The sequence below is a fragment of the Gasterosteus aculeatus genome, chromosome 17 (genome assembly GCF_964276395.1).
Source record: "Gasterosteus aculeatus chromosome 17, fGasAcu3.hap1.1, whole genome shotgun sequence".
In the NCBI taxonomy this organism is placed as follows: domain Eukaryota; kingdom Metazoa; phylum Chordata; class Actinopteri; order Perciformes; family Gasterosteidae; genus Gasterosteus; species Gasterosteus aculeatus.
The window spans coordinates 19,770,806-19,786,877 of NC_135705.1; the positions used below are offsets into that span (position 1 = coordinate 19,770,806).

A 16,072-nucleotide genomic window follows, 5' to 3' on the forward strand; every position below is an offset into this window, starting at 1 on the left:
GATGCAGAGCTTGCACACGCTGTCTTACTAATGTGCTCCCATACCACCCGGATTCAGCGGACCGGATTCACCAAGAATAGAAAAGGGAAATAAAATAGGATGACAGATGAGCTAGAATCATCACTGCACAGTCTGGGTTAAACTGTTCATTTACAACTTAGAATCCCGGCCCATTTACCAGTGGAGGAGTAAAGCACATATATGATAGAAATAGAAATATCTTGTTTATCAATGGAACCCGTCAGAGATTATCTATTCAAAGATTTTGTTAAGTTTCTTCAAGGTATCTATCTGTGCTGACTTGTACCTGTACATCTCAGTAGTCCTCCATCTTTTAAGAATGGGGTAAATAGTAATAGTGGTGGAGATTGGATCCGTTGGGTTGAACAGAAGGGTCTGTTGGGCTGGAGGTGTCCATACATTGACTGGCCCTTTCTTATCATGTAAGGTGGTTGCACAAGCAAGCCAAATAAGAATAGCCTGATATTTAACGAGTGAAGCTGGAGGCACAGGTCATCCAATTCAATTAAAACCAAAAAGGTCCCAGACTGGCTTCAGCTCGAGGCTCAAACCGACGCAGGCAAAGCGAAAGGAGACGAGAGAAACAGCTAAAAATAGGAAACAAAGGGTACGAGGAGCCCGACAGCAGGTGACTGGAACTAACCACCCGACAATCACGAGCTACGGCCTTCAAAGAAATGTTGTGATTGAAGACCTTCCTCGATTCTTTTAATTGGTAGAAAGGAAATGAATAAAAGAGGCTAACATACAGAATGGCTATCAGCAGTGTACATCGTTTTAATACTTTAGTTTTTAGATCTTTAGAATATCTCAATACAATGTGGGCCACTGGAGAAAAAAAAATTGTGGTTTTCAGAAACATTTCCTAAATGAAAGTGACAGAACAAATAGAAAGTGGTGTCCTTGTAATCGTGAAGAATCCACTGGCCTCACTGGCAGTAATTTCCTACCAAACAAATCATTTGTAGACTAGTAATCTTTTGGATAAAACAACCAATCTGTCATTCCGCTATTTGATTGCAGATCTTCCTGAAAAGTGACCGTGTGTCCCGGATGGTGCAGAGCGGCGGTTGCTCGGCCAGCGATTCCCGGGAGGTTTTTAAGAAGCACATAGAGAAGCGAGTACGCAGTCTGCCCGAGATTGACGGCCTGAGTAAAGAGACGGTGCTGAGCTCCTGGATCGCCAAATTCGACACCATCTACCGAGGAGAAGAAGACCCCAGGAAGCACCAGCAGAGAATGACGGCCAGTGCCGCCTCCGAGCTCATCCTCAGCAAGGACCAGCTGTACGAGATGTTCCAGCAGATCCTGGGCATCAAGAAGTTTGAACACCAGCTCCTCTATAATGCCTGCCAGGTTAGTCCTCAATAGTATGGTGTTCAACATTTCATATATTCATACATTCTTTAACTTTTTGTTTGTTATTGACAAGGTAGCCATGCCCTAAAGTATCCCCTGCTTTATGGGGTATTTAACACTAAATGTTTACAATATTTACTGAGGGAAAGAAAAATAAAAGATAAGTCAAGTAATTTTCTCATAGACTTTTATACAACCAGAGGAGCCGCCCCCTGGTGGACATACGAGAGAATGCAGCTTTAAGACGGTTCCTTTTAGACTCATGATTGCTTGGCAAGTACGTTTAAACCGCACAAGAATCTAATATAGAGCTTAATGTACTGCAACTGGTTTGGGTTCATCAAATGAGGCGTTTATTCTTTGCTCTGTCATGGAACTTGTTCTTTGTGCAGTCAAAACTTTTGGACAATTCAGCATTTTGAGAAAACTGCCCAAAGGCTGATTCCGTCCTTCCTTCCGTCCATACGTTTTCACCTAAGACACTGATTTGACCTAAATTAGTGCTGTTTTTTAAAGAAACATAATCCTTGACAAAACTCTACAGGAACCACAGTATTAGTTATTTGACTATGAATTCACACAAAATGACTGACCTCTAACTGCATTGTTTTCACAGTAAGTTATTGTGCTAAAAATAGCAATAAGCTGTGACTTCACACTGCGTATGGCAGAATATTTCAGTGATTTCCCAGTATGTTACTGTAAAATTACTTTATTTAAGGTAACTGCACAGCGGTAGACTGACCACTGCCTTGTGGTTTGCAGTGTATGCTTGAGGGCCACCGTAGACGTGATCTGTCATACACCCATTATTGCTGTTTAGACTGTTAATATTTGTTCTTATGCAGAATGGCCTGAGCACAGCGGAGGAACAATAAGACAGGCTGCTATACATAGACCATCCATTAGTCAAGCGCCAGGTATTGCATGAATAGAAAATGAGTTACCTATAAATGTAGAGCTTAATGATAATAAGAGGGCAGAGATCCAGGCTTGTAAAGGCAGATTGATGTGATAATAATATGTCTATGTCTTATCCTTTTATCTTGCCTTGTACTGCTTGAATTCCAAACTAGCCGCAGGGGGATGCCCTTCAACTACCCAGCGTGGGTGCTAAATCACACACGCACTAAAACACACTCCCGGTTTCCAACCCCGTGCACACAGCACAGCAGAGAACACTGTCAGGGTTTCAACAAGACTCAAACCCAAACCCATCTTTCAAACAGAAGTTTGAACTAAGCTACAAAATGCACAGGATGAAGATCACAGGAACGTCCGAACTGACAAACAAAGCAAGACAAGAGATACACATGGTTTAAATGCACTGAGGGGACGCAGGTGATTGGACAAACAGAGCAGTTTGAAAACTGTCTGAAGAGTGTTCACGGACAGAAAATCCGCTTAAAGTGATACGCAGACCACAAGAGAAGACTGAAGAACTGATTATTAATACTTACTTCCACCACCTTCAAGAAGATAATTGAAATTGCCCCAAATTGAGTGAAAAGCAATGAAAACTACCCTTTGCTTTGTCCAAGTAATCCATGGTGTTTTATGTGTGCATGAATTAAAACAATTTACATTCATAGAAAATACACTTGTAATTTAGTTTATTTAAAAAATCTTGTTCTTAGAGAGACTCATATTTGATGAACAAGATGATCTCTGAAGAAACAACACATTTTGTGGTAAAAATACCATCAGCAACAAATTTAGAAAAACTAATATTACACACAGGAATGTGTGAAATGTTCGGAGGCACAAACTGAAAAGCTTGTGGGAGGAAAGAAACACAGGAAATCTGGCAGGAAAACCAAAGGCTTAAATACCTGCTTTCATTTTAGGATTACAAACACGCTTAATCCTTGAATGCCAGCTTCTGTTTGAGTGTTGGCTGTTACTATCGATACACATTATTTGGATTTGGTTTTCAAGGAATAAGCATTCCAGAAGCTGCAGAAGCAGCAAGAGTAGAGTCTATATAGCATGGTTCCCTTCCCAATAGGTCACATTGCGTACAACCTAACTGCATAGTAACACCTTCATTTAATCCTGCTTTTATCAAACTAACTTCTAGGATGTCGTAACTGATGGAAATTCTTCAAAGTGTATGTATATTTAAGTAAATTAATAATAAACTCGTCAGTTAAGTGAATAAACTCAGACAACTTTAATATCATCAAACAAAACACCACCACCAGTTTCGAAGGCAAGGCGTTTTTATTTTTATAGCACATTTCAACAACAAGGCAATTCAAAGTCCTTTACATAAAACCATTAAGAACATAAAGCGAGGAGATTTAAAAACAGTTAACAACATTAATTGAAACAATGTTCAGATCATGACGCTGTGAACACTAATGAACAACTTTATAAATGAATCATTTTATCATGGAGTATTTTTGTGGACGGCGGTAGAATTTGTTACTTTCTGGTCATCCCGTACGCTTTCTCATGAATCCTAAAAAGCTCTTTCCATGACAGACTGAAGCCCAAATTGGAAGCTTTTTTTCTAATCTGCCCGCGTCATGGACAATTGCCATTTCTGGAGTAACCACTCTGAATTAATGAGCTGCAAGCTGAGAAATCGGTTGCTGTCTTTTTCGAATACAGCTCTGAATGGAGACATGGGGGGAGGGATAATAGGGGGTCTTATTGGCTGTTACTCTGCATTCATGATGCTACTCTTCTATCCCAAATACGTTATCATTTTAGTTCATGCTATTTCCATTAATGATACATATGACTGCGTGAAACGCCTTTTCTCTCCATCCAGCCGCCACCTGAGCAGTGTCCGTATTTGCCTGGAATGCTGTTGTTTGTCTTTTATTTGTAATTTGGAAGGATGAGTTGTAGAATGTCCCGTCATTTACACATGATATGACACGACAACATGTGTGATATATCTACTCTAACATTGCAATACAGCTGAAAGGAGCAGTTAATGTCCAGCGTGGCTCCAGTTGTCTGGGCCATTGGGTTCTAACGTACAGCAGGTAGTCCTGAGATCTCCCCACTCGTATCACGGTGCTCAATGCTGACGTCCCAGATCATCAACATCAGCTCCCCCAGCTTGTTCAAACATATGTTTGTGTGCTCAAAGATTCCTCTTGCGCTTTTGTAATTGAGGTGAATTAAACTGGTTTTGGTTCAGATGTTGCTCCAAAAAATCAGGGCATCGTTTACTGCACAACTGCAGACAAAAAGATAGTATTTATGTTTATTTGACCAATACTGTAAACCACTCAAATCAATTCTCGGAGAAGTGAGTCACTGTAGCATCTCATCGGTTCTTAGTCCAAAATGAGAGGACAAAGAAGTTGTTGTTTTAGTTAGTAGGTAATAATCGCCGTGTGAGGACTCAGTATAAAGGTCAAATGATGCCCTCTAATCCTTTGGAACGTAAGAGAAAGGAAAACTCTCGCAGAATAGAAGAACGAGACGGAGAGAGGAACGACGCTGGAAAATTAGGATTGGGGTCTTGGAGGAGTGTAAAATGGAACAAGAGGGGGATTAGAGAGTTGAACTGTTTAAACAGGGGTGGTGGTGGTGATTAGAAGGAGGCAGACAGGAAGGGAGGTCCAGGCTATTACAGCAAACAAAGACATTTCGACTAAATGAGCAGTTTCCAGCTATCAGTGTGGGGAGTAAATATTGGCTTCATGGTGCAGGCGCTGCACTCTACGGCTAATAACTGCTAATTAAAACCCAACAGTACCCAGCCACAGTTAAATAGCTAATGTCACACAAAGCATATGGCTACCAGGATGGGAATGGCACAGATTTCAAACCGAAAAAGAAATCGTTGCCTGCTATGTAGGTGCAGACAGATGGCATGCTGAATAAAAAGGTGATGTGATCAGTTGCAGCGTCCGCACAAACATGTCGAACATGTTTCAAATCCAGAGCAATATCATACGATGTAATCCTTTAATCCTCATATTGAGCTTGGAAATCCCTCCAGGGGGATGTTGAACCATCCATCGCCACACGAGCTCATGTCTTGACTTTGGCTCCGGCCGATAGCCTCGCCCTGATGCACGGTTACACGGTCACATCTGCAGCTGCAATGGGACTCTGTCTGTGAGCCCTGCTGGTTGAAGCATTACTTCAAATGGGACAGTGAACACGCTGCAGCAGCAGATGAGAAGATTGTTGTCCAACAAAGTGCACACATGATATAAGGAGAAGCAGGGTCAGAAAGCCAGGTACATCTCTTTTGATGAATGAGCCTTTGGCCATAATGACGGCTGCAGCCGGAGACCAATTTAATTGGAGGCCACTACAGCGGATGTGGAATGAGGGGAAAACAGAGTGGGTGTTTTCTCCTTTCATCAGATGGGTTTTAGTCATTGGTGGTGGAGTCAGAGCAGCCAGACTCCACCAGCAAAGCAGAAAGCATGTTGAGTGCTGATACACTCCAGCTGTGATCGATGTATAGAAATAACCAACAATGAATTTAATGATCAATTAAAGGGTGAGTTCTAGAGTTACTTCCCTTCACAGAAACACTCTGATGGGGGTCTAACAGTTCAGTTTCGCTTGTTTTCCGTTTTATTTTCGGTCTTCTTGCCTCTTGTGTGATTGTTTGACTTCCTTGTGTGTTTCTGGGATCCGCTGTGTCGTGTAAGTCTGCTCAGCCTGACTCTGTTCCCCCGTGTTACTACAAGCTTTCAGGCGGCCCTCTTGTGTCTCGCTGTCCGATTAGTTTCCTGTGTGTTTATCTCCCGTATTCTGGCTCCTGGCCGTGTCTGCTATGTCCACTGCTGTGCTCGCACTGTGTCTAAATGAACCCAGAGACGGTGAAGGATACGCCGTTGAATTTGATACATTAGGAATGTTTCAGTGAGATGTTCGCTAGAAAAATCCAGATTCGACACAATTAATTAAACAAAACTACTCTTTAACCTTTTACCGCTGTTTTCTCTCATGTTCCTCCGCGTGATTGACATTAGCAATTATTTCCTGAAAAACCTGTTGCATTCCATCCTGTCCATGTCTGCTGCCTCCTGGTGGAGGTGTGGCTGCATCGCATTCAAATGCCATTTCCAAAATGGCAGCCTGGGCAAAGCGACGGGTTCATTTTCACAAAGTTACAGTAAAAATAACATTTATATTGTTTCTAATAGTTCAATATGAACATTCGCTGTATTGAAGCAACTTATAATTATAGAAAATGTTGTTCCTTATCTTACGGTAAAATCCAGTTGAAAAACAGTGGTATCCAGTATAGTAGAGCAGGTACATAAGGTATATAATCAATGTAAACCTAAACAGTCATTTACTTTTATATGGAAAACATGTACATTGGTCCAAATGTTCGCAGCGTTAGTTGTTGATGACAATTGAAGTGACATGAAGCAGTTCAATCGCTGATGTTAAAAACCACAAACCAAGACTGAAATCTCCAATATCAATATCTGAACCATATCAAGAAAGTCACAAAATCTGCCGGCTGTCACCTGAAGAATGTATCAAGAGGACTTTTGTCTTAACAGGATTTTGAAAAACGTGTCCATGCACTTAACTTCAGTGGACTCGACTCCTGTAACCGTGTGTTTACGTGTCTCTATCCGTAAGCGGAACACGTCACTCACGTTTCCCTTCGGTTTTTCTGCTCCACATATCTGGAACAAAGCACCCAGAAGGCTGCAGGTCTGCTGAGTCCTCAGCTCCTTTAAATCCAGATTAAAGACCTTTCTGTTGGCTGATGCCTTTAGTTCACCATTTCTTCTTTACAGAAGTTTGGTACTCTTAAACTAAACTGCAAGTCCTTAAAGTTTTAATGTCGTCTTTTTAATCACTGCTCTTCTTTTATGTTTCAATCAATGTTCTTAACGTTTTTTTAAATCTCCTCGCTTAATGTTCGGATGTTTTTAATGGTTTTATGTGAAGCACTTAAATTGTCTTTTTGTTGAAATGTGCTACACAAATAAAATTGCCTTGTCTTGCCTTAGGGGAAGATGCAAACAAACATAACCGAACCAACTGAAATGTTCCAAATGTGTCAAAAACAATGAATATCATTTGTTATTGTTCCTAAAATGAATGAAAAAAACAACAATAAAATGACCAATTTGCCTTTTGTGTCAAATGTAATACAAAGATTTTTTTAATGTGATTTAACTAAAGGTCCGATAAACACTATTATTTCTCATGTTAAGCTTCACAGGGTTAAATGAATGAACCAAAGTCGAGTAAGCTCAACCTCTACTACCATTTATAGCTTCTTGATGATGAACTCTGGTGACCTTCTGGCAGTCGTTCTTCCAGCACAACTGTGACGTTTGAGATTTGAGTGAATCTTCTCAACCAAGATACATTGGCACGACATTTGTACAGATGTTCACATCCCCTTCCAACAACTTTTCCTCCAGCGCCACCATTCGGTTGGTCGATCACATCCTTTTAAAGCCATAACAAATTAAATCTTGGCCGTTAGGTTAAAAAAAAACCTTCTATTATGTCATATTTATTCACTTTCATGTTTAGAAGCATTATCGTCCCTCCTTCATCCAACAAAGTATTTAAACATTCATTAATTCGACCCAGGTGCAAATCAAGGGCAGTTCTAATCTAGGCAGCGGAAATAGCTTTTTTCTAATAAAGGGGCAGCCACTGTGTTTACAGATGCTGTGCAGCAGGTCTGATGAGGAAACATGGCTGACTCAACGTATGTTAAATTACATTTAGAGTCAGGATGCAGTTGCAAATGCTTTGCCCTTTTGTCTTCCATTTCCCAGCAGCATTTCTCATTGCTCTGAGTGACAGAAGAACCTGTGAACCCGCCGTTACAATCTTCCACTGCGTTTTGTTACACTTTGGAAGTGGAGGGTGTTTTTTTTTTTCTGTCTGTGCAAATGATCTGCCGCCATCAAAGAGCTGCTGCTGCTGCTGCTGTCCTGGTCCACTTTGAAGTCCATTTCAATAGTGTTTGTTTGTGTGTGAGACGGATATGAATTGTGTACCAACGATTAACATTTACCTCAAACTGCGTCCCGGGTGTACGGACGGCTGTACACACATGAGCACAGACACACAACGTGTAAACACTCCCCAGTGCCCTTTATACTCTTGTATGTGGTCACCATGGCAACTGTACACAGAGGCCTCCGCTCATACCCCCCCCCATCCCCCCTCTCATCTGAATGAAACGGCAAGTGATTGCTTTTCTGTGATCAGTATCAGGGACGTGGGCTTGTTAATCCCCCCAGAAGAGATATCGACGCCACCACAGGAGGAAGCAGAGGATTTAGGAGAGAGGAAGGGGGGCTGTGGAAGGAAGGATGAGGAAGTGGTCGTGTTCTTGATCTGATATTGGAGATCTCTAAATATTCTCGGTTACGCCTTGCACGGTGCAGGCCGATGCTTCAGTCTCTCTCTGTCTTCATTTATTGCCTCAGCGCACGTCGTCCTTCAAGCAGATGTTCGATTCCAGGCTCCCGTGAAACCTGAAACCTGAACTTCTGGTATTGTAGGAGTTTCTGTGTTGATACAAAGCTGATAGGAAAAGTATTTATAGAACATAATTCCGATCCAGTTGTTTGCAGAAACGTCCATATTTATGGCAAGAGGGTGGCGACAAAACGTCAGACTTTAACATTCCTTCTTCCAAGCGACGGCCAAGGTTGTTTTTCTTCATCCTCTTATCGTTCAACAGCTGAACCAATGGATAATATGTATTAATGAAAACTTTGCCTGTCACTGTGACCACGGTGTGGTAATAGCGTGAACAGGGTAGCTCCTGTCATCAGTGTGTGAATGGGTGAAACATTCGAGTGTCAAAGAGCTTTGAGTGGTCGTACAGGTACCGTCCATCCACCGCGTCCCCGTGGTGCCGATCGGGACAGTGTTTGGGTCAGTGAGTCGTTCTGGGTCCTTAACTGAAGCTCCTGCTTCTCCTTCTTTTCTCCTTAATCAAACAACAGCCGCAGAAACGTAGACATACACACAACAGACGCCATAGATACATGAAGATAACGCTGTACGGATGTTTAGACGGCCAGAAGAGATCCATTAAGAGTCTGTATAACAATGTCCAACACAGCATTCAAACTCCCAATTCCGGCTGCGCTGTCTGACTCACTGCGCTGAGGATCCTCGTACGTGCACCGGCGACCTGCTGCTGCGTCCACAGTCAGACCTGACAGCAGGACAACATGGACACTAAACTGGAAATGATTTGTATGCAGCGATATTGTTTCAATGATGCTCCTCTCTTTGTCCCCATTGAGCCTGTGGTTCGTGTCCTCAGGGGATAATTGTCCCTCCTTCAGCCCCCTCAGTGAAGCCTTTGCATCTGGCCCCTTCGCCCCGGTGAATAATAACTCCTCCACGCTGCTCCTCACCCTCTCACCCCCTCACAACGCCTGTTACCTTGATCCCTTGTCTTCTTTTAGAACCTTTCTTTCAATAAGGTTCAATAAAAGACGAAGGTGTACACTTGTTCTAAGGTCGCCCTAAATACCTTGGTTGTGATCTGATGATAAGTAGAAAATACAATAAAAGCACCCCCCCCCCCCAATATAATGGTGGCAGTTGCTTGATTGACAGGGTATTGAGTAAATATTTGTTTCTGGTCTGTTGTAAGGTTTTGCTTTGAATGAAAAATAAGAACAAAGTAATCGGGACTCCCAAGACGTTTCATATGAAGGCTGAAATCACCAATCATATCATATCAATCATATGAGTTGAAATCACACTGCAAAGAGTTGATTCAACTCTTACAGAGTCAATTGTACGAAAGAGCCGGAGTCATTATTCAGATCCGATTTGTTTGCGACACTTAGTAGAGTTGAATGAACTCTTTAATTTGGTTTGGAATGTGACTGTACAGTGTCACACCTCCTGGTGATCGGTTTAACTCTACGTACTGTGGCGCGTGGAGCAGAGAGGGAGAGCCGGGAACCACGAGGTGGGTGGTTCAAACCCCGGCTGCTCCATGTTACAGTGTCCCTGAGCAAGACGCCTAAACCCCTAATTGCTCCCCAAGCTAAAATGTAAAAACCGTGGGTTAAAAATGCAATGTCAGTCGCTTTGGATAAACGCGTCAGCTAAATGACCTGTAATGTTTTCAACACATTTATTTTTGACACGTATACCGAGTTAACTTGTTAACACTTTGTTGATTTAACACTGACAAGATTGGGACGATATAAACACCAGCTTAGAGGTCAAATTGAATCTCACAGAGTCAATTTAACTCTCTGAAATGTGCTGTGTAGGTTGTAGTTGGGGTTAAATAAGTACATCTGTTACATAATGCACTGATGGAGCAGTAGCCTCAGTGTAATGTTATATATAGGATACATTTGATTATGGATCATTTATTTAATTTAATAATTTTTGCTTTGCAAAACATCTCAAACACATGTTTGATGCGTTGGGTCAAACATGTGTTCACGGTAAACACGCCACCACAACAGGTCTTTTCTCACAGATGTTCGTGGGTGTTGCACGTTTTGAGAAAGAGACCGGCAGCACAATGAGGAGGCAGAAGCGCCTCGCTGCTCATTTCACACTATGTTGTGGAGGATAACGACCAGGAGGACAGTGATGAACACAATGAGGAGGAAGAATCAACGGATGAAGAGGATTCAGGAGAGAAGGGAAATAATGATGTCGTACACGTTTTGTGCTTTGGGGTCTAAAATCAATTTGCCTGGTTTGCCTGTTATTTAAATCACAGTATAAATTGTCCATCAATTCTGTTTTACGCCTTTAGTCTTAATTCAGTCCATCCATCACTACACATCTCCCCTTTGTTTTGTAATTTACGGCCAACATGGCTGTTTACATGGAGGTGTACCTGGTCCTTTCCTGCTACACTCACAATAACAATAATAATAAATGTCTTTATTCCATTTGACCAATAAGAACTCATGAACCGTCACCTTGTTTCTGGATAATTAAATAATCAATTATTAATAATATTGTCAAAGATCAAAGAGTCACATGTATTGATTGATCATCACAGACTGGTAGATTGAGTTAGGATGCTGTTTTTAAGTTACATTTTCCCTTTCACCATACATTTGACCCTTATTAGTATTGCTTTTGTGTAAACTGTGTCTGTCTGTGTTTCCTCAGCTGGACAACCCTGACGAGCAGGCAGCACAGATCAGAAGAGAGCTGGACGGACGATTGCAGATGGCAGACCAGATAGCTCGGGTAACGGACGCCGGCGTGATGGACGGACTCATCTCATTTAAAATAAATGAAACCGAAATGATTAGTGAATAGCAAACACTTAACATTAATCCTCTTTATTGGGGGCAGGAGGGGTTTTTGGGCGAGATTGCAGATCACCCTTAATTACCAAGTAGTGTCATCATCATCATCATCGTCGTCATCGTCGTCTTTTGTACAAAATTGCGTTTTGAACACCAGCGTAATGAAACACAGAGATAGTGAGAAACACAACAGAATCTCTCAATGCACACACGCGCTACACCGCCTGAAGGGTCTCAGGGCCGCGTATTTGTTTCCTAACCCGCGCGTTAAATCGTGGCGAATTCAACCCCAGATGTTACAGCTGCTGCTTTCCTAGCAGAATATTTCTGCCGTTCAGTGGATCACGCTCCTTCACTCTTTCCCGTCCGCCGTCCCGCTCTGGATCAGCACGGTGGAAGGTTTCCTAGGTTCGCCTCCAGAGAGATGGAGGCCATGTTCATCGAGGAGCTGCGGTCCTCGGTGAACCTGCTGATGGCCAACCTGGAGAGCATGCCTGTGTCCAAGGGAGGAGAGTTCAAGCTGCAGAAGCTGAAGCGAGGTCACAACGCCTCCATTATGGACATGGGCCAGGAGGACGAGAATACGCTGTCCAAGTCTGACGTGGTGCTGTCCTTCACACTGGAGGTCGGTGGACTCAGATGGACTTATTAACATTGTTGGCTATTGCTTTCCATTACAGGACGTCAGTTAGTATGTGGTCTTTCTAGTTAGGTGTGAGTATCTGTCACAGGTTCCATGAGGGTTCATCCTCGGAGCAGCAGACATGTAATGGAATATTTCATATTTGATAGAAATTAAACATTAGAACACAATAGGAAGTAGTCTGTTGTTCCATGGACACTTCACAAAGGTGATCGCTGAGAGCATGAACGTGCAATAATATAGTGCTTCTATGTGCACTTTTCCATCTCTCTGAGATTCTTAAACATGCTGAGGCAGAATGAATTCCATCTTTTGTTCAATGACCTTTGACCTGGCAGCAGCTTCCGTCCAGCAGATGACTGACAATGTGGGATCGGCAACAAATCCACTTATTCTGCTACCAAGTGGTAGAGATGTGAACACGTTTACTCTGAGTCTGCTCTGTTCACTGAAGCCAAAGCTCTTTCTCTCAGTGTGTATATATATATATATATATATATATATATATATATATATATATATATATATATATATATATATATATATATATATATATGTAATCCGTACGTGACAGCATAAAGATACAGAGACAGAAACTTAACCTAAGTGAAGGCAGAATGGTGGCTTTATTTTCATCTTTTCAGGGTTTCTCTTCCATCTCCTTGTATGCTAATATATGTGTGTGTGTGTGTGTGTGTGTGTTTGTGTGTTGCAGGTTGTCATCATGGAGGTTCAGGGTCTGAGGTCGTTGACTCCAAACAGGATTGTTTACTGCACCATGGAGGTGGAGGGAGGTCACAAACTGCAGACAGACCAGGCTGAGGCCTCTAAACCTACGTACGCCCCCCACCCACACACACACACACACACACACACACACACACACACACACACACACACCCACACACACACACACACACACAATTACACCATCTTTCCGGAGCTTTACAGGTCAGCACACTGTGTGGACAATGTCTTAGTAATCAGATCTTTAATAACTCCACACTGCCACCTGCTGGTCAGAGGAGGTGCACGCAGGACATGTGTGAAAGTACTTTTATGGGTGTTCCATGAACCGTCTTATTGTATACGGTATATATTCATAACCTTGTTTGATTTAACATTCCATATAATCAGGTGGTGCTTATTGTACTCCAACACAGTTTCACTCACTCCACCTCTGCAGCACCCTGCAGCATTCGCACCATAGTAGCTACTCATTCATTCGTCTCTCACTCACACTCCCTGTTTCCCTGGATTCAGTCTTGTTTGTTACTGTTCACCAGTTCGAGATATATTAACAGTAAAAAAAGGGGTTAAATGGTCAGCATGAGAGACACAGTTCTGGCTGCAAAATGTATTTATTCCAACTAAATCCACAAAAATCCAGCTTTCGGTTCTCTCAAGTGGACAATAAAACAAACAAAACAATATAATAATAAAACGTTCATGTGCACAGCTTGACTAAGCCAGAACTTTGGTTCATAAATGCATAGTTGAAATGTATCAACACATAAATGAAAGCAAATAAAGTCTTTCAGGCAGGTTTAAAAAAGTTCCCTTATTTCATTTCCTTACCAATAAAACAAAGAATGAATGCCAGGCTTTCATATCAGATTCTCTTTTGCACACTACAATTACCCCACACTACGAAGTGGATCAAAGTGTACTGCAGACTGTTAAACAAGAGACAGGGAAGATATTCTGCTGATTTACTTGGGGACCCTGAAACAGCCTCCTGAGACCCCCCGTAGGGGCTGTTCCAGGGTTTGGGGAGGACTGCAGAATTCCTCGGCTGGAGAAGAAGAGACCCATCCTCGCTAACAGTATCTTGTGCCGTCTTGTGTCTGTGCGTAGTTGGGGTACCCAGGGTGACTTCACCACCACCCAGCCGCTCCCTGCGGTGAAGGTGAAGCTGTTCACTGAGAGCACAGGAGTTCTGGCTCTGGAAGACAAAGAGTTGGGGAAGGTGAGCGACTGACGGCGCCGCGTTGGGGTTCTAAATGCTGCGCGGCGCACAAGCGCATTGTTTTACGATGTGGCTGTTCGCAGGTCGTACTCCACCCGACCCCCAACAGTCCCAAGCAGTCGGAGCTCCACAAGATGACCGTGTCCAAAGGCTGTCCGGACAATGACCTCAGGATCAAACTGGCCATTCGCATGGACAAACCGCAGAACATGAAGCATTGTGGGTAAGTGATGTGTGGGATTTTACTTGCTCGTAGCTGCAGTGTCCCTGAGATCAGATCGGATTCTGATACCTCAGATTGACAGTTCTTTTCCTCCAAACATCTGCAACATGTATGTTTGACCACGAATGAGGAGCACATGTGATCACAGCCGCATGTGGCTTTCACCGTTTTTCCCAGCGGGCGTCTCAATCCAAGCTCAACCAGGTCCGGTTAGAGCTCACGTCTTCAGCCCGTTAGCTTCGACGCTTGCTGTCGCCAAGGCCGTTCGGACAAAGCAGAGTCGTGGGCACCCTGGCTGCTTTTTGCTCGTCGCTCCGCCCTCGGTAGCCGGAAGCTGCTCCCCCGTCCTCCCTCCCCTGCATATGCTCTGTTGTGGCGGGCCTTGGAGGAGGCTGTTGGGCTGCCTCCCCGGTTCCTCTGCTCTGCACAACAGGCGACGCCTCATGTGTGCTTTATTTAGGACAACGGGCAGAAGCAGCCCTGGGGGGGTCCCGGGGGGAAAGGCACATCAAGGCGCACCGAGGCGGACCCACAGCTGGACCGGGAGCAGCGGAGGAAGATCAAACTGGGGTCCTCACCCTGAGATGTTCTTTTACAACAAAAGCCCTCTGCCCGTCCTTCTCCCTCCGCATCACTTTGTCCTGTCACATAAAGGAGACCCCCCCCTCACCCGCCCCCCCTTTCTTACATTTGGATGCTGGCTGCCACATTGTACAGTTTCGCTCAATGAATATCAGATGTAAGGAAATATAATAATCCTCCCAAAGCCTTTTAGTCCTTCAATTTATTTAGAAAATACTGACTTTACATCTCATGCACATCGATGTGCCATAAAACTCTCTTTTCGACAAGAATGACTCGCACATCTGCAGTGAGAACAAGCAGATTGCAGCGAAGAGATTTAAATCTGGCACTATGATCCACCATTTAAAACCAACAAGTGAGCAAAGTCATTATTTTTATGCATATTGTCTGGTCGCTGGTGTCAAATGCTTCAGCTTCCCTTTGTGGATAAATGAATGTAGTGTAAAGTCCATTTACTCTCCCTGGTTTGGCTGAAAGGGAAAACGCACCAAAAGTAGTTAGTTATAACGAGCCACATGATCCCTGTGCAGCCGGTGCCATTAGTCACTGCTGTTCGCTGCCCTCTCGCACGCTCCACTGCCACGTGTCTGGTGGCAATGTGCACGTTTATCCAGGAGAGGCCAGTGATGCCCCACACCAGCCCTCTGCGGAGGAACGACCTGCCAGAACAGACACCAGCAAACTCATTGCTTCTGTATCAGCTGCAGAAAGTCCACGCTGAGAAATCTCTCTTTAGTTATACTTTTCTAACCGTGAGTTTTGTTCATACCCCGCAGGTACCTTTGGGCCATTGGCAAAATCTTGTGGAAAAGATGGAAGAAAAGGTACTTTGTGCTGGTTCAGGTAAGCTCGGATTACGCTGTCCACTTCTTTTTGTCCTGTGAAACACAAACCATCACAACCAACGGTCCACTATCAGTGATCTACGGCAGCAGAAGCTCTGATGTCGTACAGTTGCCACTCAGTCATGAAAGGAAATGTATTTGTAGAACCGTGTTGGCGTCGAACCCTGACGCTCTCCACCTGAGGGCATCGGA

General features: G+C 43.4%; 1 protein-coding gene across 19 annotated transcripts in view; it reads left to right on the forward strand.

Annotated features, from left to right (window-relative positions):
* The window catches only part of cadpsa (Ca2+-dependent activator protein for secretion a), an 86,313-nt gene that overhangs the window by 12,183 nt on the left and 58,058 nt on the right, over positions 1 to 16,072 (forward strand). For all 19 annotated transcript variants that reach the window (XM_078092329.1, XM_078092331.1, XM_078092334.1 and 16 more), the window contains exons 3-9: positions 1,045 to 1,377; positions 11,473 to 11,553; positions 12,004 to 12,240; positions 12,974 to 13,095; positions 14,116 to 14,227; positions 14,311 to 14,450; positions 15,812 to 15,878. In XM_078092329.1, the coding sequence (XP_077948455.1) occupies positions 1,045 to 1,377; positions 11,473 to 11,553; positions 12,004 to 12,240; positions 12,974 to 13,095; positions 14,116 to 14,227; positions 14,311 to 14,450; positions 15,812 to 15,878 (1,092 nt within the window). The remainder of the gene's footprint in view (positions 1 to 1,044; positions 1,378 to 11,472; positions 11,554 to 12,003; positions 12,241 to 12,973; positions 13,096 to 14,115; positions 14,228 to 14,310; positions 14,451 to 15,811; positions 15,879 to 16,072) is intronic.